At 49.7% G+C, this 21,074-nt stretch overlaps 5 protein-coding genes across 6 annotated transcripts; 1 reads left to right on the top strand and 4 right to left on the bottom strand.

The window, feature by feature from the left end:
- The first annotated feature begins 2,187 nt into the window (after positions 1-2,187).
- LOC112897235 (arabinogalactan protein 1-like) lies at positions 2,188-3,033 on the top strand. The gene has a single exon (XM_025965490.1). It carries the CDS (start codon positions 2,310-2,312, stop codon positions 2,724-2,726), a length of 417 nt encoding a protein of 138 aa, XP_025821275.1. The 5' UTR covers positions 2,188-2,309; the 3' UTR covers positions 2,727-3,033.
- A 3,275-nt stretch (positions 3,034-6,308) lies between these two features.
- On the bottom strand, positions 6,309-7,591 carry LOC112897024 (blue copper protein-like). The gene is made up of 2 exons (XM_025965188.1): positions 7,299-7,591; positions 6,309-6,934 (listed from the first exon to the last, which is right to left on the bottom strand). Exons 1-2 carry the CDS (start codon positions 7,459-7,461, stop codon positions 6,573-6,575), a joined length of 525 nt encoding a protein of 174 aa, XP_025820973.1. The 5' UTR covers positions 7,462-7,591; the 3' UTR covers positions 6,309-6,572.
- A 4,394-nt stretch (positions 7,592-11,985) lies between these two features.
- LOC112896656 lies at positions 11,986-13,725 on the bottom strand. The gene is made up of 2 exons (XM_025964704.1): positions 12,867-13,725; positions 11,986-12,750 (listed from the first exon to the last, which is right to left on the bottom strand). The coding sequence occupies exons 1-2, from the start codon at positions 13,118-13,120 to the stop codon at positions 12,351-12,353; spliced, it is 654 nt and encodes a 217-aa protein (XP_025820489.1). The 5' UTR covers positions 13,121-13,725; the 3' UTR covers positions 11,986-12,350.
- A 304-nt stretch (positions 13,726-14,029) lies between these two features.
- On the bottom strand, positions 14,030-17,527 carry LOC112896655 (28 kDa ribonucleoprotein, chloroplastic-like). 2 transcript variants are annotated; one of them, XR_003229531.1, is made up of 5 exons: positions 17,155-17,527; positions 15,653-15,751; positions 15,247-15,546; positions 14,957-15,146; positions 14,030-14,641 (listed from the first exon to the last, which is right to left on the bottom strand). XR_003229531.1 is itself a non-coding variant. In XM_025964703.1 (4 exons), exons 1-4 carry the CDS (start codon positions 17,452-17,454, stop codon positions 15,027-15,029), a joined length of 819 nt encoding a protein of 272 aa, XP_025820488.1. In that variant the 5' UTR covers positions 17,455-17,527; the 3' UTR covers positions 14,811-15,026. The 2 variants fall into 2 exon arrangements, 1 of the variants encoding a protein (XP_025820488.1); XM_025964703.1 differs by lacking the exon at positions 14,030-14,641 and having other exon boundaries at positions 14,811-15,146.
- Positions 17,528-17,790: 263 nt separating this feature from the next.
- LOC112896657 lies at positions 17,791-20,102 on the bottom strand. The gene is made up of 6 exons (XM_025964705.1): positions 19,944-20,102; positions 19,777-19,830; positions 19,589-19,687; positions 19,411-19,481; positions 19,050-19,222; positions 17,791-18,182 (listed from the first exon to the last, which is right to left on the bottom strand). Exons 1-6 carry the CDS (start codon positions 20,006-20,008, stop codon positions 18,069-18,071), a joined length of 576 nt encoding a protein of 191 aa, XP_025820490.1. The 5' UTR covers positions 20,009-20,102; the 3' UTR covers positions 17,791-18,068.
- Between the last annotated feature and the right edge of the window lie 972 nt (positions 20,103-21,074).

Raw genomic sequence — 21,074 nt, 5'->3', positions numbered from 1 at the left:
AAAGCCTACATGATTTCCGACTGAATTTCTCAAGGGTCCACACCATCACCGTCACCCTGAAAGTTGATTAGAGATAGTACCAAGGATATCGGATTCGACTAATTGTCTAAGGATGTGATTAGCGGGCATAAGATGTGATTCATGATTAGCTTCACCAAGGAGCTAGTCTTACCTTGGTGATGGCGCGATGCCATGATTCATAACTAGTAAGACGTGTGTTTTCTGTTTGCTTGGGGTCGATCAGCAGACAACAGCTAAACGTTAGTTGGTAGTGTCTTTCGGTGTTTTACCATCAAACTTATCGAGAAATATTCTAAATAGTAGGATTATAACCAGGATGTCGCTGAGACCGAACTCGAAAGTGCAAGCAATATAAAATTTAGACACGCGTGATGCATAATACTCTACATTGTGTGTGATGGTTTGTATTTTCTTGAATTGGTTATGCTTTGAAGATAGTCCCTAGCCGTCCTGGAGGGGATAAAGTTACATGTATTCTAGTCCGGTACTGTCCTGTATGAGTAGGAGTTCTACTCTAGTCGTACCGAGTAGCTTACTTCTTCTGTACTGACCAGTTCTACTCGAGTCCGAAAATATCACTACAGGTATAAAGTATGAGATATATCTTATTCTTTATTCTAATTATCTATGCCATGTAAGCAATCTTGTGATCCCGAATCTAACAGTGTCCATAATTTTCAGCGGCAGAGACGTAATCATACGAGAGGTGGGGCATAACAAGTCAATAAGAATACAAAGAGCAGAGGAGAGACCGAGGCAAATTTCTTTTTTTTTTCTTTTGAAAGCGAACGACACCGGCAACCACAAAAGTTGAACCCCATCACCGACCGCAGCAGGGCGCGAGGAAATTTACAGGGACCTCACTTCACACATGCTTTAGCAAAGTGGTAGCGTGCACTCTAAGCTGAATATTCGAATTTTTTTTCCTTGAACGGCAGAATAGTGTTCCTGGTGGTCAAGGGAGATGTAAATCAGTGAACCCAGCTGTGCATGACCTAATTCAGATTTCAGAGGCAGTGGCGGAGCTAGAAATTTGCTATTGGGTATGCTATATATAAAAAAATTTAAAGCAAATACGTAATATAATGGATGATAAGTTATAATAGCCATAACAAATCTATAATAATAACCAAAGTACAAGTTTTATGTATGAATAATTAAAGAATATTACAAAACAGTAAAGGCTACTACAATATAACCCTACGATATCCTTGTTAAAAGAGATGGATGATATCCTCATCTTTCGCTTGATTGAAAAATTCTCTCTTAATAAATATAACCAAGCAATTGTTCAAATTTTCACCATCCATTTTGTTCCTTTGCTTATTCTTCACAAAATTCATCGTAAAAATACTCTTTCACCACTAGCAGTAGCTACGGGAAGAATTAGCACCAACTTAATACGCTTGTAAATAATATAATATTATTTATCTTTTTCTGTGTCCATGAGCTTAACTGAAAGTTCACATAGGTTCTTCAAATTTTAAATTTTTCATCTCTATGAACATAAGAAATGTACGTAGTAAGCTGCAATGGAAGTTTTGATAATTTCTCGGATGTGAAATCCTTCGTAGGCTTTGTTGTATTAAGCCTATGAGCCATATTTAATGATATAAATTTATGTATATATATATTAGTATTTTCTTCCAAGATTTATGCGAACAAGCACGAGCGACAACGAGGCGTCAGGCACGCACGCGGTAAGCGATGGATTTGGGAAAAGCTACCAAACGCGCATCGTGGCGTCACGGTCTCACGGACAGCCTTGGCCCGGCAAATTTCTCGGTGTTCCTTGCCAAACATTAAAAGGACGCGCACTTGTATCCAAAATCTATTTTTAGAAAAACTATGGATCCAGTTTCGACTTCGAAAGTTGTGCCAAAATTTAATACGGGATCAGGCCTATTGCCAGCCAGCTCACAGCCGACCTTATCTCGCTTACTTTAAGGAGAGGCATTTTCCTCTCATGCTGTTCGCATTTGACTTTTTTATTCGAAATACGAGGCGAGGAAAGATTTTCTTTGCATGCCGCTGGATCGCCATCCGACGGCTAAGCTTGTCTCACAGCGCACCGACATTTGCGCGATTATAGCGTAGTTAATCGCTAGCTAATTCCTTCTTAATACTCCTTCCTCCTGCCGCGTATCCCACCCTTTTTATATCCCCTTCGCGCACTTCCAGGCGGCCGCCTCCCCCACTTGCGAAAGCCAAACGCCAAAACCCCACCACCTCAAACCCTAGCGCACTCGCCGCCGCCGCCAGCAACAGCCACCTTTCTCCGGCCTCCCATGGCGCGCATCCACCTCGTGGCCGTGGCCATGGCCGTCCTCTTCGCCGCCGCGACGGCGCAGGCCCCGGGCGCGTCCCCGACGCCCGCGCCCCGGGCGCAGCCCACGCCGCCGCCGCCGCCTCCTCCCCGGGCCCCGGCGCCGGCCCCGGTGTCTCCCCCCGCGCAGGCCCCGGCGACGCCTCCCCCGGCCTCCGCCCCGGCGCCCGCCCCGACCCAGACGGCCCCTGCTCCTTCCCCCAAGGCCGCGGCCCCGGCCCCGAAGCTCCCGCTCTCGCCGCCGGCGCCGGCGCCGGGCTCGTTCACCCAGCCGCCGTCCGAGGCCCCGGCCTCCCCGACCCCACCCAGCGCCGCGTCCAGCGTCGCCCCCGCCTTCGCCCTGGCCGCCGCCGCGGCAGCCGCCGCCGCCTTCTTCTGAGGTTGCGGCGCCGACCCGGTGTGACGTGACGCGGCATGGCCGCCTTCGCTCGACGTCGCGCCGCTACCGCTATTTATTCACCTTTTCTTCTTCCGGGTTTGCTCATTCCATTCGGGGTCTAGTCTAGGGCGCGTCCGATCTGATCTAGTGATCTAGCGTTTGTGCGTGAGTGCGTGCGTGCGTGTGTTGAGGGAGATAGTGATTGGGAGCTGAGACAGTGATGTGGGTTGCCATTGTATAATCGCCGCGTTTCTTTTGTAGCGCATTCTTTCTACAGATCTGCTCACTAGTATTGCTGTGTTATTTAGCTCGTTTATTCGATTGCTTGATCCGTGGTTGTTCGTGCAGATCTGGAGCTTTGGGCCTCCGGATCTGCACGCACGCATGTTCTGGTCTAGCATTCTGCTGATGAATTTCTTCTTCCCCCAATCCCACTGCCTCATCTGTCCAGCGAATGATCAGTGATAGGTGACCTCAGCTTGGAGTTGGTGGACAGCTGGGGAGCACCATGGTGAAGTCCCTGGAAAGGTGTGGTGGAGAAGCGCCTGGAGTGCGGGACTGAAGTGGAAAGCAAGCAGGGAGGTGGCGGTTGTGGGGGTAGTTGGCCGCCACACGGCAGGGTCGGCGAGGGCGCGTGGCCGCGGCGCCTTCGTGCGGAATCGCGGCGCCCGTGTTGGCGACGGCGTCCTCGGTGCGCTGCGCGTGGCGCGTCGGAAGGCAGCGGCCCTGGTGGCCCAGACGGCGATAGAGGGAAAGCCGGCAATTCAGGAGGCCAGCCATTGCTGTGCGGTGCCGTGGGAATTGATGCTCAGACGAACGATTGCTAGCTGGCGGGATTTCCCGGTTAACTTTTTGGTTAGGGTGCGGATCGTGTGATCATCAGATTTGCCGGGGAGGGGATTCCTCCGGGCTGTTTTGTTTTATTCTCCGCGTTGGCGGCGTGCGTGCGGGGCCGTCTGGTCGTGGTCCGCCGTACAGAGGGGCCGGCCGGCCGTCGCCTACCGGCTGGAGTGCACGGCCGGGTGCCTATGCCAAGTGCCGACCAGTGCACCGGTGGAAGTAGAGCTGGGACTTTGGCTATGCTATTTTTGGGCGGCTACGGTACCATCTTTTGACAATTGCTGAAGGCACGATACGAAAATTTTGAACGAACACGAGGGTCCTACGGTACCTAGAATCTTAGCACTCTGGGCTGTATAGCATGGCCCTGCATTTTGGGTAATTCTTGACCAACACGGTACGAAAATGGCACGTCGACCTGAAGATGGCACATCGATCCCTATGTAGCTTGTTGTTATGATATTAATTAATTTATGCTACTTTCTAATTAACAAATGTTATTCTTCACTAGAGTATTAAAAAGATGATTTTTTTTATTTTCTATGCATAAAACTAGTAGCGATGAGTATTTAACGTACGAGTATTCACAGAATGATAATTGCAAAATATACCGAGTGTCGTGTCTGGACTGGCATGGTACGAAAACGTGCCAACGTACCGTGAACCGTGCTTCGACCTAGTAAAAAAATTATCATGCCTCAGGTGACTAGGAGTCTAGACCAATATGGCACAAGGCGGCACGAGAGGACCGGTCGGTACGGCCCGGGCCATGTCCCACCTCTAGGTGGAAGTGTAAGCAATTGTACGGTCAGTCAGTCCTCTCCTGCATCAAGCTTCTTGCTACCCTTGCGTTAGGGCCTCAAGGGACGCGACGATTATTCTAAACAAATTGGAGGTGACACAATTATGTGTCGAGCGTAGGCAGACGCTCTCGCGGGCTGGTGGCTGGTGGAGTTTGCTCTCAGCCAGAACATCCGGGTTCGAGCCCTGCTGCCTTCCAAGTGTAATGCGGGGAAGCTGTCTGCCTCTTCCCGTCTTTTTTTTAGGTGTTAAGTGGCATGGTCGTACTTTTTTTTTCCCTTCTAAAGATTGCTAAAGATTGCTTATTGGCAGAATCGTGGGTCAGCAGAAAGATTGCTAAAGTCGTGGTCAGCATAGCCAAAGTTCAAATGATCCGATAAGCACATGATCCGATCGTGGTCAGCATAGCCATGATCCGATTATAAAGACATCCGATGATACTTAGAGACCACATGATTATAAAGACAACCGGAGCACACACAGAACCTTGATTTTTGACAATAATGGTCAGCAGCAGGCGCCCTGATCGGAAGTGTTTGATGCAGCTAGCCAACAAATTGCCACATCACGTACAGTGGATTGTAGCACCAGCCGATCAGAAAGTTCAACTCCCAACGTGTGTTTGTCATACGGCCCATGGGCCAGAATGATGTAGGTTCAGCAAACATTAACGAGAGATTGAAGGCTTTACAATCGCCCAGCCTTATTACATCGTCTTGGATTTGGGCCTCACAATAGCGGCTATTCCGCCACGCGGCGTTGGCCCATCCTTTTCGCCGAGACCAGATTGCTCTCCCAAGAAAATGGAAAAGAAAATACGTAAAAGAGATTCGTGAGAGTCCGAGAGCACTACCTGAAAGCGTATTCCTACTCCCCCCCTCCAGTCTCCACACCTACCTCCGGAGATGCGAAGGAAAGCTTGGAAAACCCTGCACCTCCACGCTTTCCTCCGATCCCTGCATCGTCGTCATCATCCCTGATCTATTCAAAGACGCATGATTTCTTGTACCTGCCCCGCCGCAGCGCTGGTCACACGCTGCAAACCGCCGGATTCGCACGGCCCGGAGCAGGTGTTGACTTGGGAGTTCCAACTGCCGAGGGCAGAGTCAGAGCACAGAAATTTCAGTTTAAACTCTGCTGAAACTGGAAAACGTACGACGCCAACTCAACCAGGGAACCAGATGCTGGTCATTTCCCGGAACAACCTTTTTCCAGAGCCGGCATGAACAATCGCTGGCTGATGACGTCGACGATGAAGAAGTCACTGGGCTATGAGGCTCACTCGCTGCTGACTTCGCCCTCTGGCTCTGAGTCCTAAAAATGACCGCCCTTGAAACGGTACCAACTACCAAGAGGCTTTTGTCACCTTCACGGCTCTCGCTTCTATGCGGTAGAGCAGGGCTCCTCCGTGCTTTTGGCTGCCTGCTTTCGCAAAGATGTGTCGTCGTAACACATGTTTGGCGACGTACATTTTGGTCCTTGAGAAGAGCCTGTAGCGACACGTACCGTCCAAACGAAATCACTGTCACCCGGCATGGTTTTCCGCGCATTCTTCCAAGACCCTTTTCCCGAGTCTAGCTAGTCCCGTCATTGCTACCTAACCCAACAACCGCCCGAATCACTCTCGCCATCGAACCAAAGTCTAACATGTAGAACGGCAGGTCCAGCATCACCTAATGCTTTTCTCAGCATGACTACTAATCCGTCCGTTGTGCTCTCCGAAGGAGGTGCCTATTGTGTGCTACTGTTACTTTTGCGTCTGCTTGGTCGAGCTCTAGCTCCGGTTCTAAGCCTAAGCTTCTAAAAACTAACTTTTGAGCAAGTCAAGGACACCAAACTTTTCCGAGTTTTTTTTTCTCCAGCAAAAAGAAAGTTCAGCTTGCATCTAGAGCAAGTTGGACTATAGTGTCACCTTAATTAAACACCGTGATAAAAGCAACATGTAGGAACGATCATGTCATAAAGAAGTCATGCAAATTATATCCATGGAGGCGAAAACAATGAAATTATTACAGGTCACCAACTACTACCACTCGCAAATGATCGAACACAAAGCAGAACAGCAAAAGCTAGCATCATCAACAGTAGGTACACGCCGGCCGTCAGATCGGAACGCTCAAGAATAATAGTAATAATCCTGCACTGCCTCTACTCTGGCCACGCAAACAGCCAGGCCGCGCCGTACATCTCGGTGGCGACCGCCGATCAGAACATGGCGAGCTTGAGGAGCACGCCGGCGGCGACGGCGAGGGCGGGGCCGGCCGCGCGGCGCGCGGGCGCGGCGCTCGGGGAGGGGCCGGCGGGGGTGGTGGGCGTGGGGGTGCCGGGGGCGGACGGCGTCGAGGGGGAGGGGGAGCCGGAGCCGGAGCCGACGTTGACGGCGAGCTTCATGCCGCCGCTGCAGTGGGTGCCGATGCCGCAGATGTAGTAGTGGTCGCCGGCGGAGCTGAGGGTGACGGTGGCTGGGCCGGTCTGGATGGTGTTCATGGCGCTGCCGGTGTTGCAGTTGTCGTAGTCGCTCTTGGAGACCACCAGCACATCGTGGTTCCCGGTGGCGAAGTTGAACACTGCAGGAGGGGAGGGAGAGAAAAAAAATTATCAGATTAAAATTCCAGGTCGTAATTCTGCACGATTACTTGTAAACTTAAAAATACGGCTCTGCTATTTTATCACTGCAGCGATGTCTTGTTTTTTTGTGTGCTTAGCGAACAGAGAAGAAATCAAGAAATGTTCATGTGCTGTACTAAGCAAGTAATTTGAAAAAAAAAGTTAACGGTGATCGTTTCTTTTTTCATTGTAATTCTCTCTTCATTGCACGTTGCAAAAGTTAACGGTGAAGCATGTGATTTCAGAAGGGAAGAAGATGCACGAGAGGCCGAATAGTTCACGAGTAACCAGTAGCAGCTAGCTTGCGGAGGGCAGAGCACTCACCGAGCGTGTCTCCGACCGAGAAGTTCTTGCCCCTGGCCCAGGTGGCGTAGTCGCCGCCAAGAGTCCACCCCTGCGCGTCGCCGACGGTCCACGGGGCCGCCGAGGCCGCCGCGGCGCAGCTCACGACGACGAGCAGCGCGATCAGAGCGGAACGGGACGCCATGGCGGCAGAGGCTGCTGCAGCTAGCTAGGAGGAGATCGAGCTCGTGCACGAGACGAAGCAGCTGGTGGAGCTTTAGCGATGTCTCTGTCTTGTGACTGGGTTTGCACGGTGGCTGGATGGGCAGGGCAGGTTGCAGGGGTCCCCTTTTTATAGCGCCACACCACATGGTTCTCATGGAATTTTAGACGCGGCGCGGGTGCAGGGTAACAGGAGTGGTCGTTGGTCCACGCTTGGGCTCCTTCTCCCTCACCTTCGTCGTCTCAAGGTTTGAACTTTTCGCTCTCCCCCATCATCACCAATCTTTTCCTTTCTTTTTTGCGAAACCCATCATCACCGATCGCAGGTGTGAAAACAGCTCGCGTTGAATTTGTACGCGCTGCTCGTTCAAAGATTTCTTGATGATCTCCATGCTACAACTAGTATTTTAATCCCCAGTCCTCCAAAGATTTTGCGCATCCGGGACGAAATGCAAAGATTAGGAGATGATCTCATGCCACATTCCCTTAAAATAAAAACGCCTTGCCTTTGAACGGCGGAATGGATCGCCGGAGATCAGGACGCTGCCTTTCCGTGCTGGTTCGCCGGAGCTGGGCAAGTGCCCAAGTGGTTTTCAGGAACCTGTCGCTGTCCTCCTCTTCATTTCCAGCCCCGATCGAGTTGATCCATCGCGTATGGTAGGTGAGGGTCGTCGTCAATGATCGTTATCTCTTGCCGCAGCATCCATCCATGCATGCGTTCCCGGCCATACATGGGGATCGATTCAACTAATTCGTTTACACTGTGTCACTGGCCCTATTTTTCTAATGATTGTCCATGGTTCAGTACTTCTAGACGGCTGGACCTCCATGCGCTTGTCACCGAACACGCAGCACAGATTAACGAACGGAAGGTGTCGATGGATTAAAGAAAGGGAGCAGCATGATGGAGTAGTTGGAGAAGAGAACCGATGTCAAAGCTCGATGGCACTAACGGATTGCATAGCCGCCGCCGCAGTAGTGGCGCATGCAGCATCTACCTTCCTCTCTGCTACTTTTTTTTGAAACAGCCTGCCTATCCTCTGCGCAATTTCAGCATGGACATGGCAGCCCGCTGCCTGGAACGTCTCTGTCGATGAAGAAGAAGAAGCAGCAAGCAGTGCCTGCTGATTCACCATTTGTCAAAAGGCTAGCAGGCCACTGTTACAAAGAGGCGAAACTAACCTTCCCGGAGCTCGAGGGAAATAGTTAAACCTCTGATTCGGCGTCGCGTTGCAAGGCGACCTCTCTTACGAACTAATCGCTGACCTAATCATAGGTAATCTTATCCAGGCGACGGCGAGCAAGCCATGGCCTAGTACCAATCGGGCGTGTGTAAAGGACGCCAGCTCCTTTTTCACCTAACGCATTGACCGAAAGGAGGAAGACGACGCCGTCTCGGCGACATCACAGGCGGTGGGTGTGCAGAGGGATGTGCCAACGGACCGGTCTGCTGCAGTTCAGTTGAGCAGGTCAGGCTTCGTCTCGATCAGGAGCCGAATTATTTCAGGGCCGTGTAATAATTCATCGAGGATGGATATTTCTGAAGAAAGGCAACTTCAGAGAAGAATTTATCTATTTATTTTTGTGGCGTGCGGTTGCAGATAGGTTTCCTGGATTGGAATTTGTCATGAGGCCTCTCCTGCGGCTTCAGGAATGTTTGCTGCATGGTGCCAATAGTTTCAGCAGCCCTGGCTTGGACTGCACGTCCGTGTTAGCCGTCGTTGAAGCTTGGCGCTGGAGCAACGTTGCGAGTCAGTGAAAGTGGAATAAGCAAGCTGCTATGAATTAATAATACCTTTTTTTTTGAAAAGCTAATACCTTTATTTTGAACGACTCAGAAAACATTAGACAGTTCATTCCGCATTCACACCGAGAATCCATACCGTCCATAAATTTTCAAAAGCTACTAGCTACTCATCAATTTTCATAATTACCGTCCATTTAATTCAGAAGGCATCTAGATTTTTTTTTGGGCCATTTGGAATTCTGTCCCAACTTTGATCTCCAACAGCACATTTGTCCTCTCTTTTTTTTCACTCTGCACAATTACCCCTGTTTCAACCAAGTCAACGCATCGTTGTCCTCGGTTTTGCCACCTTTTGCCATCAAAGTAGGCAGCGGCGGAGGATGCCGAAAATTTTAGGTGTGGCGGGGCTGCGGGCGGGCGGGGGCGGGGGCGCGGGGCTGCGGCGGCGAGCGGCGGCCGGCGGCGCGCGGGGCTGCGGGCGGCGGGCGAGCGGCGTGCGGGGGCGGCGGCGTGCGGACTCGGGAGCAGAGCTGCAGAGTGGGGAACTGGGGATAGGGTTAGATTTTTCTTTAGTTGGGCTGGCCCGGACCGAGGTATGTCGAGCGCCACATCTCGCCACACTGGGCCCTCCGCCACTGAAAGTAGGCAAAATCAGGGGCAACGGTACATTATTTCGCCAAAGCTGGGGTAACCGTGCAAAGTTGGAAAAAAAATCTACAAACGTAGAGTCAATTTTCCTAGATTTCTAACAAGGAAGCTACCTGATGCGCTGCACAACGGTCTGAAACCGAAAGGGGAGTACTGCCAATTCTGCCTATCGCTATGCTGTTCAAGCCTTCAAGGGCTGAGAAAAACCACAGGCAAATAGACAAGACACGGACGTGACCATCACCGGCCGAAACATCACAATATCTTCGTTCAAAGTCAATGCGACGCCACATGCTCAGCGCCATCAGAAATTCAGAATTTCAGAAGCTCGAGAGCAGTGAAAAGCCGGCCTTCGCTTGGCGACGCAGTCAAGGCATCAGGCCTTCGCTTGCACGCTCGCGCGACAACGTCAGGACGCATACCGTGCTGTGCGGGCTAGAAACTTCAGAGACTTCAGAGTTTCGTCCTTTTTTTCTTTTTTTGGCTGGCGGCTGGCAATGGCGTCGCCGTTGGTTGACGGTGAGGGCGTGTCCAAGTGCAGGTAGCGAAGGGGAGCAGGTGGTGGCCGCGCCACCAACCCCCGGCCCGGCCGGCCCATCGACGACCGCGACCTGCTTCCGTTTGGATGGGAGCACGCACCGGGAGGGAGTAGAGAAGTGCCTGGCCGCCTGGGCATGGCAGAATCGATAAGACTTCAAAGGAGGGAGATTACTTTGCACAAAAGAACTGAGAACGCGATTGGGCGGGGCTGATCAGTCGTGACCGGGGCATGTTTTGGGGCATGTTTGCTGAAAAACGGATGCTTGGTCAGTGGCCACGTAAAAGTAAGACAGCGCCACAACTGGGAGGCAAAATGGTGTTTCAGTTACAACGGCGCCAGACCTTCAGAGTTTTGAGTACGAGACGTAGGGCGTACGTGTCACTACTTTTTATTCCAAAGCATAGTTAATAAATTTGTAGGTTTAGCTGCAATTAATACAATTACAAAAAGGGATCATAGATCAGGTGCATGGTTAAGACGATACTACCGTTGGGACTGAAAACAAAACAAAAAACACGGCCTAAGCCAAAATATGGGCAAACATTTTTCTTGAAACACATGCAGATACATGCATGCTAGTTCAGGGAAGTTGTGCTTGCACACCCTACTCCCATGAGGAATTCCGAAACAGGGTAGGCAGGTCTTGATACTGACAATCATCGTCGTTGTTATAAAATATGTTGCCTACCAAGTATCAATAAAAGAATATCACATGTCTTCCTGGGATTAATTCAGAAAAATATTAACACCAATAGTGAGTTGATGATTCAAACCTAGGTGGAGAAATTCCACCATAAGAAACCTAAGGAACCGTTGGCAAACAATTTGCACGTATAGAAATCGGCTGGTGTTTTGGCTTGCTTTGTTTTGTGACCCCAAGATGTCAAGGTTTTGTTAGTGAGAGAAATGTGGGCATTTGCTTGAAGAAGCCAAAATTTGGCTGGCCATGCCAAGCACAGAGACAAGCACCCCCCTAGGTCACAACTAATGCAGGTGCATCTGCTCGAAGTGAATTATTAGAAGGGAACGAGAGTTTGGAGGTTTTTCTTAGGATTTAAATTCTCTTGGTTGGTCATTGAAATTGTAACCTGATGAGCAAAAGTCACTTCCTTTAAGCCTAGGTAGAGGGGTGATACATTTCTTCCTCAGTAAAATATGAGTACATCATCGCCCATTCATCACAAATTGCGCCCCAACGCACAACAAAATAATAATAATAAATAGATAACGATCGAACCGAATCGAGCTAGCTGCGTCTGGAATGGGAACCCTCTGACCTGAAGAAGCAGTGTCAAAAGGTGCAGCGTCGAAATAGCACCGTGGGCCGTGGCAGCAGCGTCTCTCATCGCGAATACTGTTCATCATGACTCCAACGTTTTTTTCCTTTTTTTTTTGCTTCGGTTTTAGGGTGTTTTTGCCTCTGTAAAGTCAGAGGATTCGAGTTCCGTTGCGTCTGTACTCTCTACTCCGTGCCGTACAGCCACAGAGAAATGCCGTTGTCAATGGCGCCTGCGCTGGGATCAGACAAGGTGACAACTGACAAGCCATCGAAAGTGACCCGAGCAAGATCATCGCGGAATCGCCGGAACCTGAAGGCAGGCATCGGCATGTAGACAACCTGAAAGGCCCGTTCCGACCATGAGATTTTTCCCTTTTACCCTTTTCACGAAAGCGTGCAGTGATAGACACGGCAGCTTCTAGTCCAATCCTATTTAGTATTTACTGCCCGATTTACAGCAGAAGAAGAGAGTGCCTAAGCGTCGATCACAATTTCTTACCGAGCTGTAATATTTTCCGTTTTCCGAAAAACTTGCGCGCCCTTATCATTGCCAATGAACTGTTCTAACCTGGATAAGGTGGTGGATTTGATTGATCCTCCGATCCGCGGTTTCCGCTTTTACAAAATCCGGGAGAAGGGAGAACGACGCTCACGGCTTCAGCAGAGGAGCCTGCCGAGCGCGAGCCCGACGCCGGCGATGCCGACGCAGACCGCGAGCGCGACCCACCACGCGGCCACGCCCCCGCCGCCGCGCCGCGCGTCGCCGTCGTCGTCCGGGTCCGGCTCCGCGCCGCGGGGGCGCGCGCCTCCTCCTCTGAGCAGGGAGTTCTCGGCCTCCAGCATCATGACCCAGCGGCGGTGCGCGGACAGCGCCACCGAGTCCCGCACCAGCAGCGCCGCGAGCTCCCCGTTGCTGGCCCCCGCGGCCGCCAGCTTCTCCTCCGCCTCCCGCGCGCGCGACTGCGACAGGCGCAGCGCGCGAAGCAGGCTGTCGTTGTTCCCGCCGCCGCCGCCGGCGGCGTCGCCCTTCTGGTCCGCCCCCGCCGCGCTCTCCAACCTTTCCAAGTCCAAACACGGCGGCGCTCTGAATTCTGAATCCTGAGCAATGCAATCCCCCGAGGGGATTCCTCGCGCGCGAGAGGGGGAGTAAAGCAGGAGACGGCGCGCGCTCACCTCTGCAGGGTCGGGACGGGGCCGAAGAGCTTGGCGGGAGGAGGGAGGTCGCAGTTCTGGAGCAGATCGGCGGTGAAAGGCCGCTGCCGCCGCTGCTGCTGCGGCCCGGCGCCCGGCGCCGCGGCGGCCATCAGCATCATCTCCCGCTCGAAGTCGTACTGCCGCTCGAGCTCCCACTCGAGCCCGCCGCCGCCTACGCCGCCGCCGGGCGCGCCCTTCTTCCCCCTCTCGTCCGCCGCCGCCTCCACCTCCATCGGCTAGAGCGGTTTGGGGGGTCTGGCTTTGGTGGGTGTGCGCTGTGCGGTTTGGCGAGGAGGGCGAGCGAGCGGTTGCTTCGGGCGTGGCGCACGGAACGGAGCCTTCCGCGAGGAAGGAACCGAGAGTGTGAAACCGTGGGCGCGGACGGAGGCAGGAGGAGGGAGCCGTGCGAGGACAAGGTCTTTTGGGCGGGTTGCTTGCGTGCTTGGTGATTGCCTCGCCCGAGAGCTCGCCGGCGTGGGATTGTTCGGCCTGGCACGGAAGACGGAACCCCGGATTCGACCAGGCCCAGCTCCCCCATCTCCTCCTCCGTGGCGTAGTGGCGTGTCGCGTGCTCGCGTCCGCCGGGTGCCAAGAGCCGAGACGTCAGTACGTCACCGCCGGTTTCTGTGAGGTCGTGGCCCGCGCTTTCCGCCGCTCGGCCGGCGCGGCCTCGTCGGATCCCGACGGTCGCAGGCGTTGGTAGGGCGGTTGAAAAATGGACCCGGCGGATGAATCTCGAAGCGACCCATCTGTAACTGCCGTAACGCATCTCACACTTCATGCGTGTAGCGTTGCCGTTCGCTATTGCGGGTTTGCTGTTCAAGCATTCGGTTTTTTTTAAGGCCATATGAATACGAATATCAACCAAAATATCGGCATGGCATGAATGACGAGTACTTCCATATGTCCCAAAATAACTGCACTTCTAGAGTTTGGGTGAAGAGATCAATGTTAGTGAGAAATTACATATATACCCTATAAAGATATAATTATTGCACTTTGAAAGAAGAGAACGTGGAAAAAAACAACTAAAGTTAGGTGATCCTATTCCTAAATATGCACTTATTTTATGATAAATTTTAAACTCTAAAAATACACATACACTTATTATGGGACGGAGCAGAACAGCTGACAGGATCCGATGAAGAATAAATGCGATTTGTCAACTCAAATAAACATAGGAGGGCACTGAAGACAAACAAATATCTGGTTTTCCTAGGACACAACAGCAGAGGAGCTCCTCTGCACGGAGACTCATCCATCGCGGGTGGCCCCGTCTCAACGAGCCTGTTTGACCCTCCCCAAACCGCCGCCACCACCTTCCCCAATTCACCTCTACCATTGGGCTAACTTTCCTCTCATGGCCCCTCGCTCTGAATCCCTAAATCATGAGCTTAATCCCCAAATCCTCAAATCCCATGAACCTGGATGATAGCAGGTAGACTTGACAACAGTATTTCTGACCGGCCAAATTTCTATCTGGTATGTGGTTCCAAACGAAACATTTCATCACAGACGAGAAACTACGGTCAAGTACGTCAGCCGTTTGCGTGAGAGCTCCTCCACGCTCATGTTTACTTCACAGTTAACTACTACTACTGATAGCTGACAGGGACCACAGATATGATATTTGCGTGCTCTCCCAGCATTCCAGTCCTCCAAATGTTACAGAGATCAACTGGAGAACTTACAGAGCACGTATTTCAAAATTGATGAGCCCTGAACCAGCAAAACGGAGCGGCAATATGGCATCCCTGCGAGGAAGAAGTGTAAACCATGTAGCGCTGGCCATATATATGATAGGAGCTATATAAACAGTCATAATTTTATATAATGATGCCGTAATCAACATGATTCTGTTAGGTTATATCATGAAAGACTAACCAGTAGTGGACAAAGTGGTTGTAGGTTCGGCAGAAAACAGACAAGTAATCAATAATGACATTTTAAGGAGGCTGTTTCATTTCTCGCATGAAATACAACTTCCCAATCTTGGTAAACGAATATGTACATGTAATAAATAGCGCTAAATAAAATGAAGGATATAACTATTGCTGAAAAAGAAATACCATGGGTCAGAATATATGTAACCACAGATCAATTCATTTCACTTTTCTTGATTCTCTGAAAAGTTAGTGTTTAGCTATCACTCTGCTCCGATGATTCCACCTCGGACACCTCTTCCTTTGGGACAGAAGATTCATTCTTCTTAGCATTTTCTTCTTTGAACATCACATTAATGGGCCGTCCCATCAATTTCTGCAATAATAATCATAGGTCAAATGCAACAACAACTGCTATGGAGTAGAATTTTAATAACAATACATATGTCTACATGGTACAATCCATTAATATTTACCTCTCCATTTAAAGTAGATATGGCAGCCTCTGCAGCCTCTTTCGAAGAAAAAGAAACAAATGCATAACCAGCGGATCGCCTTGGCGTAGTGGTATGAAAGATAACTTCAGCTGATAGGACACCTGGGGTCGAGGCAAATAATTCGCGAAGGTGACGATTTCTAACTCTCCATGTCAAATTTCCGACAAACAGAATATACTTTTCCGTGCTATCTGATACCACGACAGGTTGCCTAACTTGCTTAGGTTGCTTCTTTCTAGGTCTCGCAAAGTCCACCTTGATTTTTCTATCATTTAAAGTCTACATCAAAATGAGGATTGAAAGGGAAACAAACAGTGAATCAGTGATGTGAGTAAGCAGGGTGAGTCTGAGAGTGAGATATACTTTAGGTGATACTTAAACTTACAGTTGAATTGAGATTGTTGAGAGCTGCAAGAGCCTCCTCTTCCGAACCCATGGTTACAAATGCCAACCCTCTGTTTTTACTGGCATTGTACATTGAAAGCTAGGAAATCAAGTAAGAAAATAATCACTAACAGTGTCACTGTTGTGTTTGTTAGCAAACAAGTCGTAGAAAAATAGATAAACACCCATCAAGATTGTGAACCGGATTGATGAGCGGCCATGAAAAGCTAGAAGCCTAGAATAGCGCTGTGGCAGGGGCGGAGCTACATCTACATGTAACCACCAGGTTCAACTGACCCGATAACTTGTTGCTACTCCCAGTTAACTCTTCCAGAACTAAGGCATTTGCACCATGTAAATTGCTATTGACTATGTAGTTATACTGTTATAGTGAGACTGGCCCCAGTGGCAATATGTTCCACCTCTGCCCCTGCGATGTGGGACTACTTAGTAATAAAGGTGATATATCTAAACACAAGCACCCCCCTCTCTCCTCAAAACAAAATATTATTAGTTTTCAGCAAGGGAACGAAGTCATTTCAGCCATTTTTCACAGAATATAATTCAAATTCCTGGATGCTGAGTTTAGTGTTATATTAGCTCCTATGCCTAGGGGTGGTAAAGGGCCTTAATTTTTAGCCTAGATAATCTAAGGGCCAGGTCCTAAAAGGGCCAGGCTCTAATCTTATTCAATTTTGAGCTAAAAATATTAAGGGCCAAGTTGGATTGTGAAGAGAGCATTAAGGCCATGATCCGTTACCACCCCTACCTATGCCACTCACTGACCCGTTCCCAACATAATATTTTTTTCCTGAGTAGTTCAGTCATTGTTTCGTGAGTAGTAGAAAATAATATGATAGCACTAAACCCTGATTCACAGGATCCAAATACAAGACTATGAAATCATATAAGACTAACCCAAATATTTTTTTCAACAAAATATTCAATGTTAATAAAGGGAAGAACACCTTGCAAGTACTTAAGCTCAGCACATATACTGACTGAGTTTGCAACAACCTGACAAGAACTCTGAATATTCTTCCACTACCTCCTTATGTCCCCAACTCCTCATTTTTATAGCAGAGCTGCAGTTTTCAGGGTAAAATTAGCCGTCATGTTTGTACTTCGTAGCCAGATTTGTACAAGCATAGAATGAGCTTTCCTTCAGATTCAAAGCCTTTCAACTATTATACTGCACCTACTTGAGCAGTTGACCACATCAAAAATGGACCGTGAGGACCATTACACACCAAATGCATTTCAGTTTTTTCCATCAAGCCATGTCGTCTTTCTGTCTCTACTCCAACAATACTAGTACTTCAATCTGGCAGCCACTGCTTTCGACAGAATCCACTGTCTAACAGGATTACTGCTACTACTATTGCAGAGCTAGTATAAGTAAGAAGCAAAAACTCGCCAACTGCATTTCGTTCCCTCTTCTTTTTTTTTTTACTTCGAACAGAGAAGAGACTAGGGAGGGAGGGGACCGAAGCAGATGTCTACCTCGACGCCGACAACGGAGCCATGCTTCTCGAAGAGCGCGCGCATGTCGTCGGCCGTGCAGTCCCACGGGATGTTCTGCGCGACGAGCCGCGTCCTCGGCTCAACTTTCTCCTCCGCCACCGCCTCCGGCGCCGGGGCCGCGGGGGCACTAGCGGCCGCGCGGGCAGCGAAGGCGGCGCGGTGACCGCGGGAGCAGGCAGCGAAGGAGACGTGGCGCGTGGGGAAGCGCAGGCCAAGCGGGGGCTGGCACTGGCAGGCGGGGGGCGCGGGGAGGAGGAGGCGGGCGAGCGGGAGCGCCATGGCGAGAGCTCGCGAAGCAGCGGGCGGCGAAGATATCCGTGGCGCGGGCTGTGCGCGAGGGCTCACTGAGTTTTATCCGCCGCGGCAAAATATCCCAGCTCCTCGGCAAGCCGACGCCGAAAACGTTCGCGGCCAGCGCCCGGGCCAAGTGCCTGCCCGTGTCGCCGAACGTTTCGGTGACACGAACACTGCTGAGTGGGAAGCCCTAGATTTTGCGTGGTGGTCTGCTTGGCGCATTACAGGAGCAGATTATACAGAAAAGAACAAAATTGCAAAACGGATTAGACGATTATACAAGGTTCTAGAACTAGAAGGGCTGATTTCCAGCTCAGCGAATCAGTAAATGATCACAGGCCAATATGTATTTATTTACGTAATGATTTGATAGCATACCAATAATTCATGAATATTCATCTAGTTCCACATCTGAACTGTCTTCAGTTCTCCACACTTCATCTACGTGCACCCCGCACACAATCTACAAACCTTACAATGATCATGGCCGGGTGTAATTCATACAACACGGGTATGTACAAGCAGTCCTTCAAAAGAGAGAAGAAAAACAACAGTACACACGCTATGTACAATGAGGAGCACTCCTAACAGGCCACCGATCACTTCTGTGCGTTAGCTCCATTGTCGGTTGTTGCGCCCTGATCGAGTTTGTTTTCAAGCTCCTCGATGACAGGCTCCACAGCAGCATCAATCTCATCGCTGACCTTGTCGATCTGTACAGGTGAGGAGAACCATAAGATGTTAATACCTTTATTCCAGGTTAACTTTCTCTTACATCTAAAACAAGAACATATTTCATGTTCTATTGTAGGTGTCCTTCTAATCGAGCTGGTTAATAAATCTTCTAATCTTTTGTAGTTCCAAATTTCTGTTGAATGTTGCACACAAAATCCTCCTAAAAAGCTCCTTTAATAAACTCCTACTAAACTATTCTAGATGCCTTGCAACCTATTGTATTCTCTTGTTGATTTACAAAAGTGTCATAAACTTGTGTCACCAAAAAATGCCTAAGGCTCTAAGCAGGCGAGGAATCTTTCAGATGTTGAGTTATCAAAAATTTCTGTGCTTGGCACCACCAGAAATATTGAGAAAAAAAAAACTCCTACAGAGCAAGCCTTTCAGCAAGACAGTGACCACTCTAAGTTACTAAAAGGTCAGAAACTGTTTAAGCAATTATGTTCTCTCGGTCTCTCCAAAAGAAACTACTTCAAAAAGTTCTCATTACTCATTGTTGCTTGGAATACATGATAATTTCTGCTTCAGGAGTCAGGACTACAACAGATATTTGCTAGCAAACTTCTGGTCTCAAACAGAAATCACTAAAGTACTGGTCATTTCTTGCTTCAGGAGTTAAAATCTTATGATTAAGTAGGGCAAAATACCCGCACATACACATATTAGCTAGCAACTTGGCATGCATCGAAATTCCAGAAACCAAGGACAATGTTGCCTTGCTCAATTGGTAATTTGCAATGATACAATTTATGAATGTTATCTATCTTGTGCAACTTTAGTATGGAAATAAGTATAGCATGATAGTATCCAACAAACAACAACAATATACGAGAATGGAAGCAAACCTTCTCAGTGACTGCTTCAACCTTCTCTGCATCAGCATCCACTACCTCAGCAAGGTGCTCAACCTCCTCCACTGCTTTCTGCAGAGACCCATCTTCAGGAAGCTGCTTAGCCACATTTGCAGCTATATGTTCCACAACCTCTACAGTATTCTCGACAAACCCCACTGTCTCCTCTGGCATGTAATCAAGCCACAGCAATAGGAATCTCCAAAGTTATTGACAAGCTTAAGTATTTGTAAATACTTTGCGATAGAACTAGAAATTTATTTCCTCACAGATTATGTGATAGAATATTATAAACGAGACAGAGACGGAAAATAACCAGCAATCAGCATTAAGTTGATCTTATATTCTTATGTACCTTCAAGCTGCCTAACTCTGTTGTAGAATGGCACGACCGTGTACACCACGCCTCCAATAACCCACCGTGCCCTGGGAGAACAAAAACACCGAATGCACATAAAAAACCCGAAGGGAATTGGTAACAATTAACAGTAATCGGACCAACAACGGAACAACCACACAATCTCATCACGTACCAGCTAGGAATCGTGGAAGAGCCTAGACGCTGACCGCCACTGATGGCGGCGGCGGCCAAATCTGCCGAGACGATATCCGAGTTCTTGAGGACAACCCAGCTGCTCAGAATCATAGCCACATCAATAAAACATGCGCTAATTCGCTAGGGAAGTCAGGTACCAGGCTAAACGGGCACGGAAGCAATTACCCCGAGTCGATGTCACTCAAATCGGCAGCATCCACAGCAGGGTTCTCCGCCTTCCTGCATCAAGACCAGGAACACCAAAAATCTCAAAACTAAGCTCCAAATCCCTAGTTCTTTGGGTGTCAATCGGGCAAAACAAAAGAAACAAGCGAAGCAAGAAAACCACTCGCCTCTTGTCTTCCTGGGCAGCCGGGGCGGGGCTGGGGCCGATCGGCTGCATGGTGAGGGTCGCCATGGATGGATGGAGCGGGGCGATGGGGGATCGATTTGGGGGAAGCCGATGAGGAGACGCTGGGTTGGATTGAGACTAGGGGGGAATGCTCGTATTACAATCCGAGGGGAGGTTTGTGTGGCCCGCACGCGAAGCTGCCGTGCTTAATCACCCAACGATCTGAGCCGCTTAAACATGATCGGACGGCTCTCGCGAGCTTCGTTATCTAACTTCGCAGCACCAGTCCAAAATCTTTAGACCTTGTAAGATTGATCTGTGTGCATGGAAAATAAAAACAAAACCTAGGTAGGGCAATGCAGCTAGGATTATTAGGGATGTTTGATCCAAATATTAATACTTAAAACTGCTAAAATTTAGCACTGGTACGTTCAAACAGGAGTGCTAATAATAATGATAAAAGTGTACTAAAGTTTAGCATTCAATTTTAACTCATCCAAAAACCGATACAGTAGATTTGATTACTAATTTCTTTTTTTTCATCTCTAAGCAGGCAGCGCTCGTACTCGTAATAGATTGTCAGCTCGAGCAAAATTAGCATGCTTCTTATGCGAGATGGTGATGGTTGCACGAGCAGCAAAAACTTCATAAGCCGCGGGAGTCAGTGAGGGACCTACCTCCTCCGCCGTGCCTATAAACCTGCACCGCTGCCGGTTTGAAATTCGGCGTCGGAAACATATGAAGGGCGACGGCCACCGTAACTGACACCGACAGCTACTCCATCTGCGGCCCGCAATGGAAGAGGCGCTCTGCCATTGCTGCTGACAGACTGCGGCCACGGGCCACGGGCATTGGCACCTAGGTCAAATCCGCTGCGGGGACGGCAACCAGGTACGCCGCTATGGGAGCTAGGCCGCCGCAACCCTCAACGCTGATGACATGTAAGACGGCGAGCTATATCATGATTAGTCCGCTCCTGGCGGGGGCGACATTAAACGAGACGCGGCTCCCTCCACGCCGCCGCCAGCACCACTCAGAAAAAAATGGGAACGAGACAAAATGGAGATGGAAGGACCGTGAGCTGCGTGAGGACTCCAGAGGGGACGGCTTAGGCGTAGGCGAGCGGAGTGCA

The sequence above is a fragment of the Panicum hallii genome, chromosome 6 (assembly GCF_002211085.1).
Source record: "Panicum hallii strain FIL2 chromosome 6, PHallii_v3.1, whole genome shotgun sequence".
Classification (NCBI taxonomy): Eukaryota; Viridiplantae; Streptophyta; class Magnoliopsida; order Poales; family Poaceae; genus Panicum; species Panicum hallii.
The sequence above is the reverse complement of the archived record's forward strand: the minus strand, read 5'-3'. Positions and strand labels throughout refer to the sequence as shown.

What these genes read in the sequence shown, in the direction of transcription:
- LOC112897235 (XM_025965490.1), top strand. Translation starts at nt 2,310, where the DNA reads ATGGCGCGCATCCACCTCGTGGCCGTGGCCATGGCCGTCCTCTTCGCC.
- LOC112897024 (XM_025965188.1), bottom strand. Translation starts at nt 7,461, where the DNA reads ATGGCGTCCCGTTCCGCTCTGATCGCGCTGCTCGTCGTCGTGAGCTGC. An exon ending in CTCGGTCGGAGACACGCTCG is followed by an intron (nt 6,935 to 7,298) that starts GTGAGTGCTCTG and finishes CCCCTCCTGCAG; the next exon opens with TGTTCAACTTCGCCACCGGG.
- LOC112896656 (XM_025964704.1), bottom strand. Translation starts at nt 13,120, where the DNA reads ATGGAGGTGGAGGCGGCGGCGGACGAGAGGGGGAAGAAGGGCGCGCCC. An exon ending in CCCGTCCCGACCCTGCAGAG is followed by an intron (nt 12,751 to 12,866) that starts GTGAGCGCGCGC and finishes GGACTTGGAAAG; the next exon opens with GTTGGAGAGCGCGGCGGGGG.
- LOC112896655 (XM_025964703.1), bottom strand. Translation starts at nt 17,454, where the DNA reads ATGGCGCTCCCGCTCGCCCGCCTCCTCCTCCCCGCGCCCCCCGCCTGC. An exon ending in GCTCCGTTGTCGGCGTCGAG is followed by an intron (nt 15,752 to 17,154) that starts GTAGACATCTGC and finishes TTGATTTCCTAG; the next exon opens with CTTTCAATGTACAATGCCAG. An exon ending in TCAACAATCTCAATTCAACT is followed by an intron (nt 15,547 to 15,652) that starts GTAAGTTTAAGT and finishes ATTTTGATGTAG; the next exon opens with ACTTTAAATGATAGAAAAAT.
- LOC112896657 (XM_025964705.1), bottom strand. Translation starts at nt 20,008, where the DNA reads ATGGCGACCCTCACCATGCAGCCGATCGGCCCCAGCCCCGCCCCGGCT. An exon ending in TTGAGTGACATCGACTCGGG is followed by an intron (nt 19,688 to 19,776) that starts GTAATTGCTTCC and finishes GATTCTGAGCAG; the next exon opens with CTGGGTTGTCCTCAAGAACT. An exon ending in CAGAGTTAGGCAGCTTGAAG is followed by an intron (nt 19,223 to 19,410) that starts GTACATAAGAAT and finishes ATTACATGCCAG; the next exon opens with AGGAGACAGTGGGGTTTGTC.